Source organism: Pseudonaja textilis, chromosome 13 (genome assembly GCF_049901715.1).
Source record: "Pseudonaja textilis isolate UNSWEBS1 chromosome 13, rPseTex1.2, whole genome shotgun sequence".
NCBI lineage: Eukaryota > Metazoa > Chordata > Lepidosauria > Squamata > Elapidae > Pseudonaja > Pseudonaja textilis.
The window spans coordinates 17,451,577-17,476,931 of NC_142002.1; the positions used below are offsets into that span (position 1 = coordinate 17,451,577).

General features: G+C 47.1%; 1 protein-coding gene across 4 annotated transcripts; it reads right to left on the bottom strand.

The window, feature by feature from the left end:
• Positions 1–4,046: 4,046 nt before the first annotated feature.
• On the bottom strand, positions 4,047–24,601 carry PRMT2IP (PRMT2 interacting protein). 4 transcript variants are annotated; one of them, XM_087941514.1, is made up of 4 exons: positions 24,098–24,601; positions 10,437–13,836; positions 9,392–9,425; positions 4,047–6,965 (listed from the first exon to the last, which is right to left on the bottom strand). In XM_087941514.1, the coding sequence occupies exons 2-4, from the start codon at positions 13,774–13,776 to the stop codon at positions 6,935–6,937; spliced, it is 3,405 nt and encodes a 1,134-aa protein (XP_087797640.1). In that variant the 5' UTR covers positions 13,777–13,836; positions 24,098–24,601; the 3' UTR covers positions 4,047–6,934. The 4 variants fall into 4 exon arrangements, with proteins under 4 accessions (XP_087797640.1, XP_087797639.1, XP_026565259.2 ...); XM_087941513.1 differs by lacking the exon at positions 9,392–9,425 and having other exon boundaries at positions 24,098–24,598; XM_026709474.2 differs by lacking the exons at positions 9,392–9,425; positions 24,098–24,601 and adding an exon at positions 22,616–23,083.
• Positions 24,602–25,355: the final 754 nt, after the last annotated feature.

A 25,355-nucleotide genomic window follows, 5' to 3' on the forward strand; every position in this document is an offset into this window, starting at 1 on the left:
CTTAGCAGGCAGCTTTGCTCCAAAAGCGACTCGCCACGCGCGCACGGCGGACTACAACAGCCAACCAGGCAGGCAGGCAAGCAGCCACATGGGGATTGTAGTCCCCAAGCCTTAGGAAAGGCTGCTTCTGGGGAGGGGGGGAACACCCCCACAATGCACAGGAGGCGAGTTGAAATGCCCCGCACCTGCCTCTCCCCCTTTCCAGCCAAACGCCCCCACAACTCTTACCTGCGACCTGGAGCGAGGCGAATGAACCTGCGCCCCTCCTAAACGCCTAATTGCGAACGATTTGGTGGGCGGGCCTCTCTCGGATTCCCAGGGGGCCAATTAGCACCTTTTAGGCGACCGAGGGGCGCCTCGGGAGGGGCTGAGGGAAGAGGGCAGGTGGAGAGGAGAGCTAGCCAAACTAGGTTTGGCTTCTTTGCGCAGGCTGGTTGCAGAATAAGTGAATGACTAAATGAAAGACTCTGGAAAGTAAAGCAAAGCCGATTTTTTGAAGCCTTTGCGTGGCAGGATTGCCAACTGACTGGCTGGGGGCCTGCACCTATGCCTTTACCAAATGCCAGCAGGGACCACCACTCCGTGCCTTAAGTCAGTGCTTCACCAAAGCTGGGTAAATCGCCCAACATGGGGTAAAATTAGCTTTCCTTTGCATGGCCCATCACAATAGGAATATATGAAATGGACTTATATTAAAAGGAAAAAGTTAAGTGTCTTGACATCAAATGCCCCAACTTCTAAGTGTGTGGCGAGCAGCTTTGCACCCCAATTGCCAACTGTTGAAGTTCAGCCTAAGGAAAGCTAACCTGAGACTCTCTGAATCAGAGGCAACTTTTAAACATGACAACTTTTATGACTTGTGGACTTCCAACTCCCAGAATTCTCCAGCCAGCAGAGCACAAGTCCACGAGTTTAAAAGTTGTCAAGTTTGGGGCAACCCCTGTTCTGAATGGTTGAAAGTTAAACCCTCCTTTCTCAAACTCGGCCATTTCCAGGTGGAGAGACTTCCAATCCCCAGACTTGTCATTAATGGCCACCCTGGTTATGGAATTCAGGGATTTGGAATCCATATAATTGCCAAGATTAATGAATGATGGTTTAAACTCAGTTTACCAGCAGGGTCACTCATCATACTGATAGAAAAGAATATTTGTAGCTCAGGGTTGGATTGTGGAGTCCTCAGAGCTCTCAGAGCTTGGTTATGTTCTTGCAGACGTTTTATTACCAAACTAGGTAACATCATCAGTGCTAGAAGGGGGGTGAGGTTTGCTCTGATGTTTAGATATTAGTGGCTTGCCTTCTCAGTGTTGGTGGTATCATCTTGGTGGTTCTTTCATTAGGCTGTGGTTTACTGTTATCTTGGTTGTCTGCATTGGTAGTTCCTCGCTTGGGGTATTTTTTACTTCTTATTTGTTGGTGTAGTTTGGTGTTGATCTCTGTTCATCTGAGTGAGTGTTTTTGGTGTTTTTGTTTATTTTTGGTTTGGCTTTTATTTATTTAGGAACTTTATATTGCTGCTTCTTCACACATGGCGACTCAAGGTGGCTTATAGGTATATAAAAACCTCATATGTAAAACAATAAAACTAAAAGAAGAGAAATATCATATAATAAATTAGTATATCTGCACTCTTTACTGCTTTTGTTCTATTAGTGTTCATTTTTATCTTCTTTAAAAAATCATAAAGGAAAGCTTGCCATTATTTGCTTCTATGTTGACGTGCTTTCTGCTATTATGTATCTTAAGATGGAAGAATCCAGAACAATAATTCCATTCAAAATAAACAAACAGAAGTGGAAACAGGTTAAGAAAGATTAGAACTTGGAGAGACAAAGAATCCCAAACTCCACTTAAAAGAAGTTATCCAAATTTTTTGTCACTTTTACATAAGCTAGCTAAGACATCCAGAAGAAGAACAAAGGAAAATACAGATCGTTCAAGTAGATCCTGGAATGTTGGGTTTTGTGGTTTGGGTGGGGTTTTGTTTGAACCATTTAAAAAAAAACCCTCAAAAGTTTAACAAAGATTGTGAGTTGATGAGAATCGACCTAAAGAGATTTAAAAGACTGGAGGGCTGAATTTGGAAGAAAAGAAAGTCTCTCTTTTAAAAAAAGGCTTTGTATGAATTCTGGTTTGTTTCTTTACAAAAGCAAATTGGGATTTTTTTAAAAAATGAAACTTTTTAAAAGTTTACATTGAATACATCTAAAGGCTTAATTGTCATGTTTGGAATTAACCAGAGACAAAGTTCTTATCATAGTGGTGGTGTTAACAAGGCAAAGGTTCCCCTGGCACATGTGTGCTAGTCCTTTCCAGTTGTGTTAATAGCTGCAAGCAATTCCCTAGCAGGGCCATAAATCTTGGGTGAATGGCTGTTAATCTCTTCTGATTGTTTGCATCTCTAAGCTTCCCTTTGACTTCATCATTTATTCTTCTTCTCTGTTCCCCCTCTGGCCTCGCCTCCAGGCCAAGAATACAACACCCACAATAATAATATATGTATATGAGGCCTCCAGGCCAAGAATACAATGCTCACAATAACAATATATATATTGAGGATAATATATATATGTGAGGATATCGGCTGTAATCCACCATTAAGTGTTTAAAACTGTCACAGAACAGCCCCGTTAAGATGGATTTTTGCTGCAAAGAGCTCTGGCGGGATTTGGTAAATATTTTAAGACTGGTTTATTCAAATCCCACTTTTGCTATTTTTATAAATATACCTAATACTTCCTCCTCCTCCTGGTTTTCATCACAACAACCTTGTGAAGTGGGTTGGGCTGAGAGAGAGAGAGAGAGGGACTGGCCCAGCCACCCAGCCAGCTTTCATGCCTACGATAGGACTAGAACTCACCGTCTCCTGATCTCTACCTTGTGCCTTCCCTGCTAGACCGAACGGGCTGGTTGGCTACCTCTTCCTCTGCCCCTCCATCCATTCATTAATAAGGAACACAAGAAGTGTTTATAATTATTCTCATCAAAGGTCCATTTAATCCATTCATTATAGATTGGAAGAGATCCCAAAAAGTCCCCATAGGTGGCCATTCAAAAGCCAGTTAAACACCTCCAGCCAAGGTGAATCCATCTCTCGAGAAAATCTGTCCCACCGTTAAATCATTTTTAGCAGTATTAGCAAGTAGGGCCAGTCTAATCTAGTGGTTAAGGCACTAGAAACCAGGAGACTCATGAGTTCTAGTCCTGCCTTAGGCATCAAAGCTGGCTGGGTGACGTTAGGCCAACCACCAGGAGACCAGGAGTTCTAGTCCTGCCTTAGGCAGGAAAGCCAGCTGGGTGGCTGGGCCAGTCCCTGTCTCTCAGCCCAACCCACTTCACTGTCTCCTGGCCAATCACCAGGAGACAGGGAGTTTTAGTCCTGGCTTAGGCATCAAAGCTGCCTGGGTGACATTGGGCCAATCACCAGGAGATGGGGAGTTCTAGTCCTGGCTTAGGCATCAAAGCTGCCTGGGTCATGTTGGGCCAATCACCAGATGGGGAGTTCTAGTCCTGGTTTAGGCATCAAAGCTGCCTGAGTGACGTTGGGCCAATCACCAGGAGACTTGTGAGTTCTAGTCCCACCTTAGGCATGAAATCTGGCTAGGTGACTTTGGGTAAATCCCCAGGCAATGGTGAGTTCTAGTCCTGCCTTAGGTGACTTCGAGCCAGTTATGCTCTCTCAGCACACCAAATCGCACAGGATTGTTGTGAGGAAATACAGGAGGAGGAAGGAATATTAGGCATGTTCGCCACCTTGAGTTGTTTATTAAAAACAAATAACGGCAGAGCATCACTCAAGTAAATAAAGAAAGGCAGGCTAGGACCATTATTAGCTTCGTTTCTTTGATAAATTCAGGGGTTGCCTTTCCCAGAGTGAGTGGTTGGATGCCACTTCTGTAAATTGACTCCTTTGAATTCCCAAACATCAGAAGTTCTCTACTTTCCTAGCAGCTTGGATAGGTTTCTCAAACCGACTGGCCCCCACCGAGTTTTGTTTCCGAGGGAACGATCGACGGAGACAGCAAGAGAAGTCGCGAAGTCACCACTTCCAAAACAGTGGTTTTAATTTTAATGAAGCACCTCTTAAAAACTGCATCCTGGCCGAAAGGGGGTTGAGGGGAAATAATTAAATACAAAAGGCAAAATGTAGGCTCCCGGTTTATGTACAACATTTACAGTATGATGCATTCGTTTCTCTACGGCAGCACGGTACAATTTGGTCTTGATTTTGCTTTCTCGTCTGGAAGGAAGGGGCGAGGCAAGGAAGGATCTGTGGGTCCCCTCGCCCCGTCCCTTCCCCATCTGAACTTGCCTGCTCAACGGAGAGACACACAATTTTGGAACAAGGTGGAAACACACAACATCCTCGGAGCAGAAAAAATCCAAACTGCACCAGCTATACATTCAAGATATGAACGAGGCCTTCTTCGGTTGGTAACTTAGCACCAATTTATCAATTTGGCCAGAATTGGTGGAATGGACACGTTGGGCAAGTGCCCTCACAACATGGTACAAACAGGAGGAGAACATCTTCCAAAATTGTCCCCAGCTCATTTTTACAAACGAACCTGAGGAAGCTTTTAAAAATATTTCTCCTCTTCTTCTTCTTCTTCTTCTTCTTCTTCTTCTTCTTCTTCTTCTTCTTCTTCTTCTTCTTCTTCTTCTTCTTCTTCTTCTTCTTCTTCTTCTTCTTCTTCTTTCTTCCTTGCTCTTCTTCGTTTTTGATTCTCCAAGCTCCATTTCTCAGAAATGATTTTTTTAAAAAAACAATTACCTTGACCTGAGGGGCTGCAAAGGAGATTTGACCTATCTGTGTTTTATCCTTCCCTCTTTTTTTTTTTTTAAGACACAGTAAGCTCTTGGAGCTTCAAAAAAAAAGAAAAGTCATTTAAACTGAAATATCTGCTATCCCGGTATTGAAAATTACATTTACAAAGGTCATGGACAAAAGTCTCCAACAAGAAGCCTATAAAAAAAATTAACTGAAAGTCAAAACACCCTTGAAACCAGCAGCAATTCCTTATAAAGGCAACATAAATCACATTTCTAAAATGTGCCATATTTATGCCCCTCAGGGTTGGGAAAAACAGCACGGCCCTCCAAAAATGAAAACTGAGACACACAGGGGTGTGGTTTTGTTCCACGGTTTGAAAGTGTATGAACCTGGTCAGGTCACTTTTTTAAAATACAGCTCCTTTTTTTATATAACTACAGGTGTAGTTTTCTGTGAACTGTATCTCATCAAGTGGGTTACGGGACTTCCTCAAGTTGAATTTATTTTAGTTGTCCTTGAGTTACTATCACAACTGGGACCAGAATTTCTGTCACTAAGCAAGATGGTTGTTAAATGACATTTTTCCCCCCCTCAGTTTAAGCAAAGCACTGTATTTCTTAAGCGAATCATACAGTTGGCAAATGAACCCGATCTTCTCAATCGGGGAAGCTTAACAAATTGCAGTGGTTCACTTAACAACCAGGGCAAAGAGGTGGTAAAAATCAGACCCAACTCGATTAAACAACCGCCTTGCTTAGCAACGTAAATCATGGCTTTCCCATAATTCCCTCGGACAAGCATCGTTCTAAAGACACTCTAGGAATTGGACAATGTCCTGAGGGTCTGTCCCACCCATGGAGAAGATCTGTAAAGGGTACCAGTGAGATTCGTAGTTCACTTCTGGTGTCAGTTGAGACAATAGGAAGACATTCTGTAAACCCAGCTGTGGTTCAAAGCATTGTTCAAAACCCTGAAAGCTACTCCAGGTGTGGTTTCTGGAAGTGTTATGGGGCCCTGAGGTATGGAGCAGTGATGGCATGCTACCGGTTCAGATCGGTTCAGCCGAACCGGTAGTAAAAAAGCCGCCGACGATCAGCTGAGAGGAGGGGAAAAAAGCCGATCATCAGCTGAGAGGAGAAGGAAGAGAAAAGCTCTCCCACTGGCCCCTGCGCTTTTCTCTTCTTTATCGCCTCAGCTGATTGGCGCTGCAGGCCTCAGCCGGTGTGGGGTAAGTAAGCCAACATGTGTCAGGATGAAGTTGTGTCAGATGTAGGGAGGCCGTTTTAATCTTGAAGCCTGTTGACACTTTCAGCTGTGTTCCAATCCGACAGACAGCTGGATGAATAAAATCTCCCCTCTTTCCCTCTCAATTTGACACACACACACACAAACACACACACACACCCATTTACTCATTCTTCCAGCTCCACCCAACCTTTCTTATAATCCTGCAGAATCTCGAGGTAATATTGCCACTCTGGCTCGCTGTCATATTTCACCTCATAAACTGTCTTCAAAGGGTTCTTGTGGGGTTTGTGAATGCGAAGCACCACGCCTTGATACCAGGCCTCTGTCTTGTCCTTCTCCTCATACAAGTGCCTGATCCTCTTCCCAACAAGTTCTGGATACTCAGAGGGCAAGGAAGAAACCTTGGCACGACTGTGTCTCCGGCGCTTGAAACGCTTTAGGAGCAGCGGTGGTGGGACTTTCTTCCCCTTCCCTGAAGGACCAAGTATCTGAGGTCCTTGAATGTCCTGAAGAGCATTCTGGAATTGGATGTGAACCATGGATTTTCGGAGGTGAAGGATCTTGGAAGCCCTGGTGGTCCTGCTAGCAACCTTCGCCGTCAATTTAACCTTGAGAGTCCTTGGCTGTTTATGGGATGGCCTCCTAGCACCAGGACAAAGAGCGAGTCCCTCAGTCTCCAAGGCCGCATCTTCCTTAGGAAGCACCTTCATCCCTGTTAGCACACAACCACGTTGTAGGGAAGGTGAGGAACATCTGGCCAGGATCTCTTTATCTTCTGGTTGGAGAGTCTCATAATGCAAGGATGTTGTCCCCAAAGAGGCTGCCAATCCACATGTCTTGCCTTTGGTATTCTTCTCTCGGAAGTCCTGGTCAAGAGATTCGGTAGTTGCATCTGTTCCTAACGCCTCAATATCACTGTTTGGGATCAACTTCGCAGGATCCTCTGGGAAAACGAAAAGCACAAGAACAGTCAACCCAATGAGCATCTTCATTCCCAAAATGCTGTCCACAGTTGAGATCCTAAACTCCTCTTCCAACAGCTCAATAGCTCTCCTCCGTTCTCCAACTAATCCAAAACTGTTCTAAAGGGAGAATGGATCCCACTGGACAACTTCTAAAACTCACTTCATTTCAGATGATGGATTAGGAGATTCTTGGGTGACATCCCCACCCCACCCCCAAAATCCCTTCATCTCAGAGTTGTGTCTTAACAAAACCAAGATCTCTAGATGTGTTGGGATTACAGTTTCCAGAATTCCAGAAAAAGGAAGTATAATCTCAACACACGTTTTGAAGAAGACACCAAATTCTCCAAGATTGTCTTAATCAAGAGGTCCCCAAATATGCCTTCTCCTCTTCTGATGCTCTAGGAGATATCACCCTGCGACCCAAGCTCCAAGGATTGTTCTGTCAGTCTGTCTGTCCTACCCCTTTCTGTCCCTCTTATCATCGCCATCTGTCTCTCATTCTCTCTAATCTATCTCTCTACCTACCTACCTACCTACCTACCTACCTATCTCTATATCTATTCATCTGAAACCAGAACAGCCATTGCTCTTCTGTACATCAGGTGTCTAGTAATCCAGGGAAGCCAAAGACCAAAAAAAGATAAAATAAAACCCCACTATTTACTGACAAGATGCTTTTGTGCTTGCCTCTGGTTTGCAGAAGTATCGCGTGCTGTTTGAAACGTCTTTCAGGAGCACCTTCAGCCCTGCCTAGCTATAATTGCTAACCTCCAAGACCTTGTATTTTCCACAAAAGGCACCTGTAATGGTATCGGAGAATGACTTTGGAGAACAGGAGAAAGAGACACAGCCGAGACAACCGTCTGATCAACAAAATCTGAGTCTAAAGAAAAAAGGGACTGGAGAAAGTGACTCAAAATGGGAACCACCTTAGTTTGGGGACAGTAAAAGTGAGAAAAAGGAGGGGTCCTGTATGGTTGCAAGACTGATGCGAGGTAGTCCAAGCAGGAAGCACAAACAGGAACACTAGCTCTGTCTTTATTGTAAGGTTACTTTAACAGAATCTTGCAAGTCTGAAAGTACCAGGAGGACACAGATAAACCTCCAAGTGGCCTCAACGTCCCTCTAAAAGGATGCAAATGAGCAGCTGTTTGCAAGGAATATAAATCCTTCCGTTCCCCACTATCCAGTCAGAGCTGAAGAAGCTTCTTGGATGAGAAGCAAAACGTCTTCAAAACAAAAAAAAGTCCAGTTGCCTCCTGAAAAAGCACCTTTGGGACAACCATGACTTGGATGACTGAGAATCCCTACAGATTCTCTAAAAGTACATTTCTTTCCCCGTATGTTTACAGTCTAAGAAACGAGGTAGGGTCTAGAGTGAAAACCAATTTGAGATGTTTACCCAGCTCCATTCCTTCTGTGGATCCCGCTGCCTCTCATCTGACCATTGTCTTGTCTGTGGCTCTTCCTCCTGTCTGACAAGGTCATTTCCACTTATCATACCATCAACGGGTTAGTCTACAACAGTGGTCCCCAACCTTTTTTGTGCCACGGCCTGGTACCGGCATCACAAAATGATCCGTGGCCCGGTACCGGCATCAGCACGCATGACAAGGCAAGGCGAGCCGAGCGACCGCCAGCCAGCCATCCCCCGCTTCTCCCGCCACCTTCAACTCCTCCTTTGTACCTTTGTCGATGGGCTTCGCCGGGACGGCTTCGGGACGGCTCGCTTCGCTTGCCTTGGGTGCTGAAAGAATCTCGCACCTTAGTTTCGTTCAAGCCCCCCACTTCGATGAAACTAAGGCGCGAGGATTCCTTCAGGACAAACGCCGCTTTCCAACCGGAAAAGCTCACCCGGAAGCACTTTCTTGTCAAACAAGATGGCGGCGCCCAGCAAACCGGCGGCCCAGTAGGAAATGTTCCACGGACCGGTACCGGTCCATGGCCCGGTGGTTGGGGACCCCTGGTCTACAAGATTGAAGTATTGCAAGATTCCGTTAATGCAGCCTTAGAATCAAGACAGAACTGGCATTCCTGGGTGGTGCTTCCCCTCTGGACGACCTCACAGGGATCACCTCTACCTATCTTGCAAGCCTGAAAGGCCACCTCTTCCTCCTCCCTCATCTTTGCAGTCCAAGAAACTAGAGAGGGTCTCTTTTGAGACATTTGCCTGGCTCCCGTTTCCTTCCGGGAGCTAATCTGCCTCTTCTTATCTTTCCATTGCCTAGCGTGCATCTCTTCCTCCTGTCCCGCAAGGCCATTCCCACATACCATTATAGCACCGAAGCAGCAAGATCTCAAGAAGCCTAGCACCTCAACCTGTGCCCAAAGGCCTTCCATAACTCCAACTAAACCCAGCAGCAATGAGCAAGACGCACCCACACAAAGAATGAATACCTACTTGGAGGTGTGCAGGCGTGCTTGTGAACTTGGACCTGGAAAAAATAAAGGTGTCAAGAATCATCTGAAATGACACTGGCTTGCAGGGGGGGACACAGTTTGGTCAGAGCTAACGAAAGCAAGGCTGTGAGCATGTGTGCATGTGTTGTGGGCAACAGTAGCTAATGTTCCATCTAGCCCAATGCTGTCCACTGCCAGCTTTTCTAATGAAGGCGCCTTCCAGCTGAACTGAGACTAGAACTCCCAAGCCAAACAGCTGCTATCTGGATAGAACAGGGGGGAATAAAGAGGTTGTGGAGTTATGGACCTTGGTAGGTTCTTCGTCCCTGAATCACAGATAGTCCTCAACTTACGACCACAATTGGAACAGAAACTTCTCTCGCCAAGCAATATGTTTTTTTAAGGGACCCTGTGCCTAATTTTGGTCATTAAGAGGATCCAGCTCATTGACTTTGCATGTCAGAAAGTCCCCTGGGAAGGGATGCAGGCGGTCATCACGTGACCCCAGGACACTGCAACCATTGTAAATATATGCTGGTTGCCAAGCACCTAAACTTTGATCACACAAACATCTAGTGGCCCTACGCGTGAAGATCACTTGTACGCCACTTTTTTTTCCCGCACCATCGTAACTTTGAAGATCCATTCAATGAATGGTCATAAGTCAAGGACTCTCTCACCCAATTCCATGTCTTCTTTGCCAACAGCCTCAGGGCATCCTGCCCTTCAGAGTTTAAGCACAGCCTACTCTCTTAAGATCCCAGTCCTCTCCCCATTTAGAAAGCAGAATCCCACCAATCTTTGTAGAGTTGGCTAAATCCTGTCTCGGGCATCGACCCTGACCACGATGCCAATTTTCTACCCACATCTCATAAGGAAGACCAACCAAAGCTGTGTCGGGTGAGAGTAGGAAAGTACAGTGACCAAAGCCCGGGGAAATCATGAACTTTTGGCAAGACAGAGAAGAGGAAAAAGGAATAAAAAAGAAGAGCATATATTCAGTTCAATGCTTAAGTTTCTAAGGGAGGCCAATTGTCTGCCCTTACCAAGCTGCTGCTTGACACACTCGTGCCAATGAAGGGTCAAGAGGTCCAGGTAAATGTCCGGCAGCTGTTTCAAAGCCAGCAGCTTCAACATCCGAGAAGTACAGCTCTTGAGGTCCAAGTCCCTCAACGCCTTCTCTTCAGACAAGGTGGTAGGACGCAGTTCCACCTTGTGGTCCTGCAAGACGTGGTCAACCGACACACCAGGAAGATTGGGGAAGAGTTCTTCCTTCACCACGTGAATAGGGATGAAGATGGCGCCAGCTCGCATCACGTGAGGAAAAGGACATTTATTATAGAGCAGGAATATCTCCAGTTCAGACTGCAACTTCTTGACAAGCACCTCTACATCCTTAAAGGCCAACCAGATCTCTTTGCCCTTGGAGAGTTTGGGGCCTTCAGAGACCTTTAAACCATTTTTGGGCTTGGTGGAACCGACAGCCTTCTCCTGCAGCCCCACTGTGGGCTCGGCCATCTCCAGCCATTCCTTGAGCTGATCAGGGGAGGAGGTAGACACCGAACCAGATATTATGGTGCAGACACAGGAATGCAACGCGGTGAAATATTGCCTGGGTGGCTTCTTTTGACCAAGAAGTTTTTCAGTGGCAGGATCCAGAACCTGGGTCTCTCGAAGGGCAGGAGATCCAGGAGGGCCACTAGGAAGCAAGAGCGTAGACGCATCGGGCAGTGTAGCATTCAAGCACTTGATTTGCAAGATCAGAGTTTCGGATGGCGTCGCAGTCTGGGGAAGGCTGAGACCAAGCAAGGGGCTGTTTGGCTGAGTTACTTGTGAGTCAGTACCTTTTGGGAGAGAGGCATCCTTGACCCCAGAGGCCGCTTCTGCTGCATGTGCTTTTAGGACTTTGAATTTCTTGAATAGAAATGCCGCGGAGCTGTGGAAATGTCGGTTACCTCTAGCATCACCGTTGATGGGCAGCACCAAGGTCTCTCCGTTCGCCTGGGATACAGAACCCTGGCTGTTGGCTGCTTTCTCCTGGACTTCTTCACCTTGGATCTTTGGACCTCCAACATCTGGAGCCTTAGCTTTCTTGCAAGGTTGCAGAAGATCAGATCTCTCTGCCAAGTCTTCCGTTTTAAAGCTGAGATCCAAGACACGGTCTTCTTGAGCAAGCTTCTCAACTCTACCATTGGAAAGATTGTCAGGGAATGGTTGGCAAGATACAAGATCGGTTGGATTCAGAAGTGGGACCTTGTAGCTTTCCCAAGAGCCAGCATAATCTCCACCCCCTTGTCCTATTGGGAGACTATCTTTATTCAAGCCAGCATCTCCACTTTTCATTCTTGTATTGTGAGTGGTTCCTTCCTCCCTAGGCAGATTCAGCCTCGATTCTTTGGTTGTTCTTTGAGAGCCTGCCCAAGGCGCACATTCGTTGTCCACATTCTTGCCTCCACTTTTGGGAGGCAACTCCTCGGCCTGACAATGTTTAGTGGTGTCCAGTTCCACCAAATCAGCAGAACCTTCTAAGTAGGCTCGGTATGGAGCTAAACTGAAGACGTTGTTGATAACAGGCATGGGAGGGGAAGACATTGAGGAACCTTCACGCCGTTTGTGGAGTCCCTCCAGCTGATCCTCTGGGGACCATTGTCCATGAGATGTAGATTGGATGTTAGGAGCCTTCAGAACATTTTTGGGCAGGACTGGTTTGGAGTAGGGATTGTGGGAGATAACCGGGCTATCAGGAACAATTATGCAACCTCCCGGTTCATTATTGTGTGTGTCGATGCTTCTCTTCCTAGATTCATAAGTTAAGGACAAGTTTTTGTGCGTCTCAGAAGATTCCTCCTCCTTCTCGGTCACCTTTTCTGGTGGGCAAAGATCCTTCTTGCAACCACTTTCCTCCATCTTTTCAACCCTGTTGTAACAATGAGACAGCCGGTCTACTTGATGAATGGAAGGGAAAGCTTGCAGAGCGGAAGAGTTTGCGCTGGCTTCTCTTGCAACACGCCTACTCTCACACCAGTCTGGAAGGCCACCTTGGCTGCGCCAAGGACTACAAGCTGAAGCAGGCTTTTCAGGCACAGCACAGGCAGGAACAGGAGTCTTGGGGGAGAAGTCCCCCTTGGCCGTCGCATTGTGTGAATGCTCGTGTTCCCTTGAAGGGTGAAGCTCTTCAGAGGGGGTCAACGGAGGTGGGCCCATGGCCTGGTAAAGGTAGCTCTCCAGATGCCCAGGATAGTAGCTGTGAGAGGTTTGTTGAAAATATGACCTGGGGAACACCTGACCATCTTCATGGCCCGGAGGAGACCCAAAACCTTTACAGGCCGCCAAAGCAAAGACCGAGTTTGTTTTTTCGGCTTGCACGTAGCTCTGATGGTACAACAACATCTGTTCGTGAGAAGTGAGAGGATACGATCCTAGAGGGTAGCATGAAGGTGATCGCTCTTGGTATGCCAGATCCTGGGAATTCAGCAGCAAGCTGGAAGGAGGAGGAGGAGGAGGAAGAGGTGACGGCGGTAGCCTGGACCACATGTGTTTTCTCGAATTGCTACCTGCTGGGGACTCAGAGTTGCTTTTATGGCTGACAGAGGCGTAGCTGGAAGAGCCATTCTGTGCCCCCTGGCATTTCTCCAACGCCTTATGGTAAGGCATGAAGCCAGACGAGTGGACAGCGCCCTCTTTGGATCCGTGTTGGAACTGCACCACGCTGTTCTCGGCCACCGAGGTCTTCTTGGACCCGGCTGTGCCGTAACCCCGACTCTCGGCACCCGTGGGCAAAACAGAGGACGGGGAAGACCATTCCAAACGTTTTGAGTAGTTCTCCACCTGCATGCGGAAGGCCAAAGCCCTTTTGGGAGCGTAGCCCGATTCCGCCCCGTATGCGTGGCTTTGGTAAACCGGTTTGGGGGCCGCCAAGGTGGAACAAGCTGCAGAAGCTGGAGGGAGCTGTTGGGTTGGGTATCCCTGCAGCCAACCTTGCTGGATGACGCCCGCATGACCCACGTAGCTGGCCCACTGTTCGCGGGCGGTACATTCATTGACCTTCTGAGAGGCCGCAAGTCTCCGCCGAGCTTTCAAACTTTCCATTTCAGACTGGCAGGTTGTTTTCTCTGTCCTCGGAGAGCGGTCAGGCGTGCCAGCCGGGCAATGGTTGTAGTTCTCAGCCGCTGACCAGTGAGTTAAAGTTTTAGGCGCTTCATGAGACGGGAACGGGAAAGTAAAATAGGAGCCTTTGTAACTGTAGTGGTCTTCTGAGGGGAGGTCCGGCAGCCTACTCGACCGGCACAAACCCACCGGGAGGATGTGGGTTGGCTCCCCCTCCAGTCGAGGAAGCTTGCTGTAACTCATGGTGCTCACGGATTCAAGGGTTCGCTTCTCCGCCATTGGGAGGTGCTTTCTGGCCGACGGGCTGGGCTAGGAAACGGAGCGATCGCTCGGGTTGTTCTGAAACAGGAAGACAAAGAGGGGGAAAAAAAAAAGAATCAGTCTTCACACTTTCCCCAGTTCATGGTTATAAACAAATATCTCATACTTTGCACAGTGGTGGGATTCAAAAAACAATTTACTACCGGTGCTGTGGGTGTGGCATGGTGGGCGTGGCGTGCAAAATCCCCCTTCCTTCCCCACCCCACTAACCTGCTTTCCAGCTCCGTTCTCCTGTGCAGGGCAACAAAAGAAGGCCCAGCCGATCAGCAGAGAATAGATGGGGATGGGGCCAGTCAGAGGTGGGATTTTCGGGTTCTCCAAATTACTCGAAATTTACGCTACCGGTTCTACAGAACCAGTCAGAACCGGCTGAATACCACCTCTCACTTTGTAGGATCCAATCTGGACCAGACATTTTTGTCTTCCGAGCTTTCGGATTCGTACGGGAGCCTGTCCTCAGGAGACTTGAATCCAGCGTAATACCAAAAGCTTAGGAGACAAAACGCCTCTGGTCCTGGAAACCAACCCCAATTGGATCCTGCAACGGATTGGATCCTACTTGACCCAGGTTAACTCGTACTTGAGGGGTTGCCCCAAAGAAGAGGGGGTCAAATTATTCTCCAAAGCACCACAAGGGCTGGACAAGAAACAATGGATGGAAACTAACCAAGGAGAGAAGCAACCTGGAATTAAGGAGAAACTTCTTAATAGTGAGGACAATTAACCAGGGGAACAGCTTGCCACCAGAAGTTGTGGTTGCTCCATTACTGGATGTTTTTCAGAAAAAAACTGGACAACCACTTGTCTGAAATGGTCTAGGGTTTCCTGCTTGAGCAGGGGGTCAGACTAGAAGACCTCCAAGGTCCCTTCCAGCTCATTGATTCTATTCTATTCTAACATTGTCCTGGGATATGTATATCCACCTTCATTCATATCATACTTTATTTTCCAATTGGTTTTCCTTTTTGAACTGACAAAAGACCCCCCAACATCTACTTACGACCCATTTTTCAATGTTACAACAACTGCAAAGCCACACACATACACACACACACACACACACACACAATGGCATGTTGGGCTCTTGGCCAGCACCCCAAAACTAAGGCAGAATTTATTTTCCCATCTCTCAGATTGCATACAACGCAGGCAAAGAAATCCACAAGACTTCGGCCACTTTTAGAGGAGGCTGATGGGAATTGAAAACCCAAAACATAACAAAGCATAGAATAACAGTGTTGGAAGGGACTTTGGAGGCCACTAGTCCAGTGGTGACCAACCAGTGGGCTGGGGACCACTGATGGTCTTTAAGAAAATTTTGCTGGTCCGCAGAGAAATATTCCCCCCCCAAAGCAATTAATCCAGGCTGCGTGGGAACACAAGGCTGCGCCGCCCACATGGCCCGTGGGAACACAAGGCTTGCATCACTTGCATTGCACACAACACGAGGTAGTGAGGGGAGAGGGGAAAGAGCGGAGGGGGGGAACTTGCCCCAGTCGCCTCACGTGCCTGGCCTGGCCACCGGGCTGTTTCTTTCTGCTTCTTTCTTCTTCTGCTTTTGGCTGCATGCAAGGAAAGCAGCCAAAGTCTTTCTTTCTCTCCTCCAAACTCTGCCAGAAATGAGTTTTTCGGACCCTGCAAGGCCTCCTGCTCCAAGAAGCTGTGACGGCAAAGACTCATTTCTGGCAGAGTTTGGGAGAGAGAAAGAAAGACTTCTGCTGCTTCTGCTGTTTTCCTTGCATAAAGCCAAAAGTCTCTCTCTCTCCGTCTCTCTCTCTCTCTCTCTCTTTCTCCCCTGAGAACGGAGCTGGAGACGGTATCCTGCAATCCCAAATAAAGAACGATTGATCAGTAGGAAAACAGGGTGGGGGACTTTCCTGCAGATTTTTTTTTGGGGGGGGGGATTTTCCCAGGTTCTCTGGTCCATTTAAAATTTTAAAAATTATGAATTTAAAATTATGAGTTTGGTGGTCCCTGAGGTCCAAAAGGTTGCCGACCCCTGTTCTACTCCAAGCCCCTGCTCCAGCAGGAGAATCTATTCCAAATATTAGCCTCTACCTAGGATCGAACTCAACAGACTCCCGATTGCGAGGCGAGAGCTCCCCCTCTAGGCCACCAGAGCTGCACTGGGAGAAGGCATCATGTTCACCCTGGGAACCAGGTTCAAGTTCTGGTAATGCTTGGGAGATATTCCACCTAGTTTTCTTGGCAAGAATGCCAAAGGATTCATTGTGTGTTAAGATTTTATTTTTTAATTATTGAAAAACCAACAGGAAATGGGAGGTTTCCTTGTGGCCTTCCATCCAGTTGGCTAAAATAGGTAGTCCAATATGGGTCCCTCGGCTTAACCCTCCTTCCTGGGTGGGGGACGGAAGAATTGCAGAGAAGATAAAGAGAAGCGGAGAACCGCTTACAATCCCTGGGCAATTTCGCAGCACGACGCTTCGATTCTCCAGGCTACTGCTCCCAAATACAAGTAGTCCTCGACTTACAACCACCATGGAGCCCAACGTGTCTGCTGTTAAGTGAACTTTTACCCCAGTTTATGACCTTTATTGCCAGTCAATCGCTGCAATGGTTCAGTTAGTAACCCGGTTGTGAAATGAATCTGGCTTCCCCGTTGACTTTGCTTGTCAAAAGGGGATCGCATCACACACACACACACACACACACACAGAGAGAGAGACACCAGGACACAGTGACTGTCATAAATATGAATCAGTTGCCAAACGTAGGGAATTTTGACTGGGTGACCACGGGGAAAGGGTGCAACTGTGATGACCCAGGGCGTGGCACAAAGCCAAGACCGTCAGATAATCAGTCGGAGTCCCTTTATTAGCTCCAACTTTGCCCCCAATGTCCCGGTCAGCTTCTGGGCTGGAGAAAAACTCTCCCAGGAACAGCCTTTGACTGCAGAGAATCAAGTCCAAAACAAGGTAAACACAAACTGTAACTTTAAGTCCAATCAAGCCAAACTGAGGTAATTAGTCCAGCAGGGCAGGAGCAAGAATTCCACACGTGAAGGAATGGCAGTAATTCAACACGGCTGGGAGGATGCTAGGAACTCAGATGAGCAAAGTCAACACAAGATAAAGTCACATTTGCTTCCAGAAGCTGCTGCACTCGGCATGCATCTCTTTTAAACTCTCTTCCCAGCTGTGGCTAATGAAGGGAATCAGGGCCCTTTCCTCCCCCGTAAGCCATGCAACCCACGTTGCTCCCTTCTCCGTTCCTCCCTCCGTGCCCTAGGATGAAGAGAGGGTGGGCCTGGCTTTTCCTCTGAACCCCTTCTCCCTTGTTCTCCCTCTCCCCTGCTCTGCCCAGCCGGTCTTTGCCCTTCCCCAGTTTCCCCCACAGCCAAGGGAGCCACACTCCCTGTCAGCTGTTCATCTTCCTCCTCGGATTCAATCTCCGACAGGGGCATGACAGTAACTGTGAAAAATGTTCCTAAGTCACTTTATATCCATGCCATTGTAACTTTGAACGGTCGCTAAATGAACCGTTGAGGACTACCTGTATTTGCCAAAATTAACCATCCTTGTAGAGCGTTCCCAATATTTTTTTAAAAAAAAAATAATAATCCGAAAATCAATAAAGAGTCTAGCCGAAGAATCAGGCCACCTCACCCCTTAAGCTCAGCACGAGACTTCTTGGAAAGGCTTCAAATTGCTTACTTATTAAGATATTTTTGGTTTCTTGGCTTCTCAGAAACTGCCATGTCAGAAGAAAGAGAGGAGATGTTATGAGTCATATCATCAAAGGAGCTTCTCTGTTTGAGCCAAACAAGGTCAGGCTGGAACTCTACAAATATCTCCTTCTACCGTCTCGCCCAAAGTTCTCCAACCTCCCAGAAACTCCTTCCTGGATTCGCTACCCATGCCTCCATAAATAGATTTATTTCGGCTGAATAAAGTCAGAGATCTGCCAATACTCAACCCCGTGGCTGAGTTTTTAGATGCCTAGTTCCTTCCTTGCATCTGGGATTAAGAGACTAATGAACTACAATTCCTGAGATCCCTCACCACTGGCGATGCTGGTTGGGTTGCTGGGAAATGTAGTTTGGCAACATCTGGAAGGTCAGATGTTTTTTTTCCCTTCCTCTTCTTCTACGTGAGCAGCGATGGAAGGATTAAATGGCCCTTTAGGTCACATGCTAGCTGGGGAATTCTGGGAGTTGAAGTCCACACACCTCTTAAAGTTGCAAAACACTGCCATAGACTATGTTTGGCTCTCTCTACGTTCTTACAAACTTTGTTTCTCTGATCTTGAACCAACAAAGCCACTGCCACCAACACTGGAAGGGCAAACCGCTTGTATATAAACAGAGAGCAAATCCCACTCCCTTATACCACGGATGATGTTCCCTAGCTGGGCCATGAAACGTCTGCAAGCAAACAACCAAACTCAGAGAGCACCACGAACCTCACGTGTCTGTGGAGATTGTCCATAATTCAGGTCAGCGTTGTCCGTAAAGTGGTTTTTCTTTTTTTGAAAGACAACTGGATATTCTTTGTTTTTCCTAGACGTGTCGGCTTTTCATCCAAGAAGCTTCTTCAGTGAAGAACTGAAGAAGCCTGTTGAGTGAGAAGTGAAACGTCTTCAAGGAAAGCCTTTTTAAAAAGCACTTGTGGGACAAGGACCCCCACCGTTCAATCCTGAGCTACCAATTTTCTTTTCATGGGCAATTTGCCCCAGACAAACATACAGTATTAGCTGTCTTTCTCGGAAGTTTCTCAAACGCAACAGTTAAGGTTTTCCAGCGTGGCCTAAGACCAGGTTTTAGGAGAGTAGGAATGTTGTAACCAGCTTTTATGATCAATGCTGTTTGCTAAGTGATGAGAGAGAGAAAGAGAAGGGGGGAGGGAGGGAGCGAGAGAGATCCCTTACAAAAAAGAAAGATTAGGAAATTTCTTGAGAAAAGAGAACTGGCTATATAAACGGTGAGATATATTCTACCACATGCAGACAAGAAGGTAAGAATTACAAACTGCTGTTACAGAAATATTGGAGTTTGCAGCACATCCGACCGGCACACAAGTAAATATTTCAGCAGGATTCATTTATAAAAGAAACTTCTTTATAGTCTCTCTCTCTCTCCTTCCCTCCCTCTCTAATCCACCTCACAGGGTTGTTGTTGCGGTGAAATAGGAGGAAAGTATATTGGACATGTTTGCCACTTGATTTTTTTCACCTGAGGACCCGAGGTGAGAACTCTTGAGACTTACTCAAGATTTCATCCTTAGCTATTATTTAGTCTCCTTTTCAATATGTTTATATATTTCACTGCTTTTAAATGCTAATTTTAATCTACTCATAACCGAGTGGCACATGAAAACTTCATAAGCTTGGGTTTTTTTCTCTTTCTCTCTCCTAATATACCAACCAAGACTGCACTTTTCATCCTTAAACAATCTGAGTTGCCGGTTATTGGGATTAATGTTAGTATACCCTCTTCTCACTTTAGGAAATGTTGACTTAAGCGAGTTCTCTATATTCCTCCATCATACTTAAATCTCTCTTAACCAGGAACTTACTGGCAGGCGAATTCCAGTCCTTTCAGACTAACAAATTATTAAAAGGCATAATGAGCTTCCATTCAACAAAACACTTATGCTTTTTAATAACTCCTCTCGCTCTGAGACGCTACCAAATTCTGAACTTGGCAACTACAAACCGACATGGTTCTCATTTCCCAATGTGAGCTAATTAATGAGAATTTCATTGGCATTTTTTAAAGTACGGCATTTAATTGCCCTGAGACTTAGATTCCCTGGAGTGTTAGACACACCTAATATATTTTTAAATTGTTCTCCTGGGTAGCTTATCTTCCTCTCTTCTTCTTTTTCTTTTAGATTAAAAATTTAGCCCGTCATGATCAATAGAATGGAATGTATTCGCTTATTGCAAACAAAGGTTTCCTTATCTAGAGTGAAACCAGATGTTTTCTTAAATAGGCATTTTATCTTTCCGATACATATGGTTTTTTGCTAAGCATAAAATACATGCCTTCCTTTACGTATGGTAGGTTTTGGTCGGCGATATATTCATTTGTTTCGATCTCACCTCTTTCCTTTTATAAGATGGCATTGTTACCGCCATTATACATGCTCTTTCACTGACCCTTAATTTAAATGTACCGTAAACCTAGAAGAGAAATATTCTAAGGATACATTCCTGGGAGAGTGATTAATCTTAGCAAAGACAGACAAAACTGGGTTGTTTGCCGGGGGAGGGTGCAACATTGCCTCACTTTCCAGAGATCCCTTGCAAAGAATTTATGACTTTGACATCTTAAGACTTCAGGAGTTTAAAATCTGACCTAGTACTCGAAGATCCTGAGAAAACAGAAATGCAAACTGTGTGGTGTCTGCGGTTCCTTGCCTATGCAAACCCTCCCCTGTTTGATTTCGTGGCAAGTAGCCCTTGGCTTAAGGACACAAGGAGGGGGGCAGCATTTCCAAGGCAGCTGCTGATATTACATTTGGTCATTAAACGAATCATGGCAATTGTTAAGTGATTCCCCCATTATCTTTGCTTGTCAGATGCCAGCTGGGAAGGTTGCAAATGAAAATCACTTCACCCTTGGTCTCCTCAGAAGTACATACCTGTTGAAATTGTCTAAATTTTGATCAAATTTTGACCATGGAGATATGGCGGATAGTCGTAAGTGTGAGGATTGTTCAGCCACTGCTTTTTTTTTTTTTCAGTGCTGATCTAATTTTGAATGGTCGCAACATGAACGGTTCTAAATTGAGGACTATCCGGACCTTAAACCAAAAGAGAAGATTCCTATTTTCTCTCTCTTTTGCCTCTTTCAACCGGAAACGAGGCCTGTGCATGACATTAAAACCTGCAGGCCATTGCAGCTGAAACTCATTTAATATATATATTCACTCAAACTGAATATATAGAAATGTTTCTTCTGCGCACATCGTTTTTCATTTTTGACAGGTTTCCTAGGCAGTTCTTAAAGTTTTGTGTATATGCGTTGTGCTTGGCAAAGATAGATAGATAGATAGATAGATAGATAGATAGATAGATAGATAGATAGATAGATAGATAGATAGATAGATAGATAGATAGATAGATATAGGTAGGTAGGTAGGTGGTGGTGGTGGTGGTAGGTAGGTAGGTAGGTAGGTAGATAGATAGATAGATAGATAGATAGATAGATAGATAGATAGATAGATAGATAGATAGATAGATAGATAGATAGATAGATAGATAGATAGATAGATAGATAGGTAGGTAGGTAGGTAGGTAGATAGATAGATAGATAGATAGATAGATAGATAGATAGATAGATAGATAGATAGATAGATAGATAGATAGATAAAAAAATAAATAAACAGCAAGGAGCAAATATGTAACTTTTGCCCTCTCTTCCCAATGTAAATAGGGACATTAAAATGCCTTCAGGGTCTTAAAGGGGAAACAGGACCAATTTCCAAATAGTTTTATTCCCCCCACCCCACTCCATCCAGAGTGTAAGTCCTACTCTACTAAAGCCAGGGAAGTCTACTCACGAGAAAATAGGCTCAAGATAGCACATGGATACATGTCCCAGGTGCATTAAATAGAGAAGAAAAAAAAAAGCCGATGCAATATGAACCACTGGGATTCAAAATGCGAGAAAACAAGCCACCTTATTCATCCCTTGACTCTTTTTTAAATAGCAGGCGTGTCCAAACCCTGGCTAACTTTAAGACTCGGTGGACTTCAACTCCCAGAACTCCTCAGGCTGGGGGGAAGGGGGGGAATTCTGGGAGTTGAAGTCCTCCAGTCTTAAAGTTGCCACGGTTGGACGTGCACCCCTGCTTTGTAGGGCTAGCTTTTTTTTTTTTTTCAGAGCAAAACTGCAACCAATCAGCGCTGAACGGGTCAGCCTGTCGCCCAATCGGCACTCGCTAACTCACAGCAAGTGGCATTTCCTACACACCCTGCACGCACACACATCACTGTTGTGTACCCAAGCTCTATAGTTACCACAAACATTGCTTTCACAGCTTAACCACTGCTCACAGCTCTACGGGGCGGGGGGGCAAAATGTAGCCTTTTAAGAACACAGCAAGCCACGGGTCCTCAAGATGCTTTCATGCGTGTGCAAATACACACATACACACATCCCACTTCTAAATCACGCCCCCTCCAATCCCTAAATGGCTCAAGGCCGCTTTTTGTAGCCCTCCAACCCGTAACAGTTGATCTCGGGGAACAGGTAAAAAAGAAATAGAATAGAATGGGCTGGAAGGGACCTTCGAGGTCTTCTAGTCCAGCCCTCCCTGCTCAAGCAGGAGAACCTGTACAGTCTCAGACAAGGGACTGTCGGGTCTCTTCCTTAAAATCTCAACTCATTTAAAACCTTTTGTCAAAGGCAGAAGAAAAAACCAGCTCGGAAATCTCAAAACGACTCCTTGAAATACGTTGTCAAAGACGCAGAAGAAAACCAGTTATTTTCCCACAGAGGTTAACTCAGGCAGCAAATCCATCAAAATAAACACAGAGAGGAGTTCCCTGAGGATAAGAGGTTGCAGCAACTGAGTCCAAAAACTCAGAAGAAAAAAATAAAATCTCTGGTCCCGGATTGGATCCTTGCCACATTATCCCTGGGCCACGTCTGTTCCCCTCCGTTTGTAAAATAAATTTGTAAAATAAATGCATAAGGTGAACATCCACTTGCTTTAAAAAGGCAGCCCTGGTCATCCCACCGTCCCCACACCCGTTTGTTTCCGAAACTCCCATTTTTGTTGAAAAACTCAAGCAACCCTGACTTTTAACAGGGCTCCAGAACACATACAGAGTGCTTTTTGCAATCCAGAGGCTTGGCATTGAGCACAGCCTGGAGAAGTAAATTTCTTTCTTTCTTTCTTTCTTTCTTTCTTTCTTTCTTTCTTTCTTCTTCTTCTTCTTCTTCTTCTTCTTCTTCTTCTTCTTCTTCTTCTTCTTCTTCTTCTTCTTCTTCTTCTTCTTCTTCTTCTTCTTCTTCCTCTTCCTCTTCTTCTTCTTCTTCTTCTTCTTCTTCTTTCTGTGGTACTCCCACAATCTCGGCAGCTCCTTCCAAAGTAATCCTGGTTTAAGGCCGTCCAGTAGTGTCCAAGGTGGAAGAAGGAAGGGGGCAATTGGAGAACATGACTCTGGGTGTCCATTCACACACACACACACACACACACACACACACACACACACACACACAAAAAAAACACCCAGTCCTTTGGCTGCCTTCCAACTCCACCTTTCATAGACTAAACAGGGGGTTGTTGTTGTTTTCCTCGACTTCTTATTTTTTTAAAAAAACATCTGTTTATCTGGGAAGAGACACTCGCTGCCAGCCACCACCCAAACAACACAACCCCCCTCTTCCTCCCCCAAGTCCCTGCAGAAAGAAGAACACCTGGATGCTCTCGGCTACCTTTCCCTCCTCCCCTCCCCTCCCCCCCCCGAAAATGATGCAACCAGAATGCTTATCAAGCCCCATCTCTTTCGACACAGGCCTGTTGCCGATCCTTCCTCACCGACATGAGGCAGGGAAAAAACGTGGGGACCCAAGTCCCCAACCGGGCTGAAGGATGTCCCGCTTTTGGGAAGAGGGGAGAGGGTAAAGAAGGGGTGCGCTAAGCCGGGGGCTCCCCCCACCCACCCGCCTTCGGAAAACTACTCGAGAGTCGATCCTTTCCACCCGGGGATCCCTTTCTCGGGAGTTTTAAACGCCTGAAAGTTTTCAAAAGCCAGGAGCCGCCCGCAGCAAATCAGAACCGCAATTCATTAATCAATTAAAATGTCGGGCCTGATGAGTCTTGACTCTTGGATGACGAAGGTACCTCGTCTTTTTCTTGGACGCCCACCGAGAGCATTTTTGCACCGAAGACAAACTCCCTTGTGCGTCCCGATCACACTTGGCCAATAAAATAAAATAAAATAAAATAAAATCAATTCTCTATCTTATCTAGCATCAAAATCATCATCGTAGCGATCCGGAGCTTTGCACCGGTCTCGGGATGGGGGGGAGATGGGGAGGAGAGGTGGAGGCGATCTCTCGCCCCTTTCCCCTCCCCCCACCTCAACCCTCCCCCTCCCCCCAAAAGCCCGCAAGCCTGACTTCCGTGTAAACACGCCTCGGAGCTTCCTTCTCTCCTCGCCCGTCTCGTGCAAAAGCGGAGGCAGCCCTGCCAGGCGCTCCGGGTCCTGCCCAACACCCCACCCTGACCCGGTGGAAGCAGCCCGGCTGCGCCTGATGGGGGGTGTAGTGGAGTCCCCCCCCCCCTCCTCCTCTTCCTCTCACCTCCGGTTCCCGCAGCCCTCGCCGCCGTCGCATCTTCTTCTCGGACCGAGTTTCTGCAACCCGGGAGGAGCGTTTGCAACGGCTGGAGCCCCCGTTTGGGACCCTTGGGGCTCGCTCGCCTTCCTTCCTTCCTTCTTTCTTTCCTCTTTCCTTCCTCCTTTCCTTCTTTCTTTCTTTCTTTCTTTCTTTTCTTTCTTTCTTTCTTTCTTTCTTTCTTTCTTTCTTTCTTTCTTTCTTTCTTTCTTTCTTTCTCTCTTCTTTCTTTCTTTCCTTTCCTTCCTTCTTTCCTTCCCGGGTCCGAGCTCCCTCTGGATCCGAAGTCGCTCCGCTTCCTACTAGGATCTGACGCTCCCGTTTAGTCGGAGCGATAGCGGACTCCGGGCCGTCCGTTGCGCCCGGCAAGTCCTGCCAGCTTGATCCGGAGTGGCGGGGGGGGGGGGTTGGCACGGCCGCTCCTCTCCTCCCGCCGGTCCCTCCCCGCCACCGCGATTCGCGAGTCAAGGGCGGGAGGAGGAAGATGAGGAGGGGGAGGAAGGCACCCACTGGTGTGCTGCGGGGGGGGGGGCGGGGGGAAGGAGAGGAGGAGCCGGGACCCGGGCGCGCCCAGCCAATGGAAACCCAGCAGCCAAGCAGCCGCCAGAAGTTTGCGCCTCTGGTTGGGGAGGGGGGGGGCAGCCGCGCCTTGCTCTTCCTCCTCCTCCTCCTCCTCCTCGGCACGACGTGCCTTCCGTCGGGTCTCCCTCCTCCTCCTCCTCCTCCTCCTTGGCACAACAGCCTTGACAGGTCAGCCTGTGTGCCCCCTCCCCACGAGCCGATCCGCGCGCCCTCCCCTCCTCCCACCCACCCCCCTTGCAATTCCAGTGGGTTGCTACAGATCGCAGGCAGGGGGGGCTCCCCGAGGAAAGGGGATCCAAGGTGACCACGCGGGGAACGGACGCCCCTTCCTCTGCGCCGCTTGACTTCGAAGCGGGACGCCCACCCACCTCCCGCCCGCCCGCCCGCCCACCCAACTCGCACCTACGACCGCCTCCGTCCACCCCACGCCCAGAGTGGCGCTTTTCGGTTGAATTCCGTACAAGCGCAAAGACGAAAGACAGTCCTCGGCAGGGCCGTCCAGGTTAAGGAGAAAGAACGATTCGGAGATGCGTTTCGGGACAGGCCCGTGGCCCGAACCCAACGTCGGGACGCGGGGAGTAAGAGGGTACGGTGGGGAACATAACCAAGATCGGGACGTTAAGCGAAGGAGGTCTCGCAGCCC

What these genes read in the sequence shown, in the direction of transcription:
- PRMT2IP (XM_087941513.1), bottom strand. Translation starts at nt 13,776, where the DNA reads ATGGCGGAGAAGCGAACCCTTGAATCCGTGAGCACCATGAGTTACAGC. An exon ending in GTGTGTCAAGCAGCAGCTTG is followed by an intron (nt 6,966 to 10,436) that starts GTAAGGGCAGAC and finishes TCGTTTTCCCAG; the next exon opens with AGGATCCTGCGAAGTTGATC.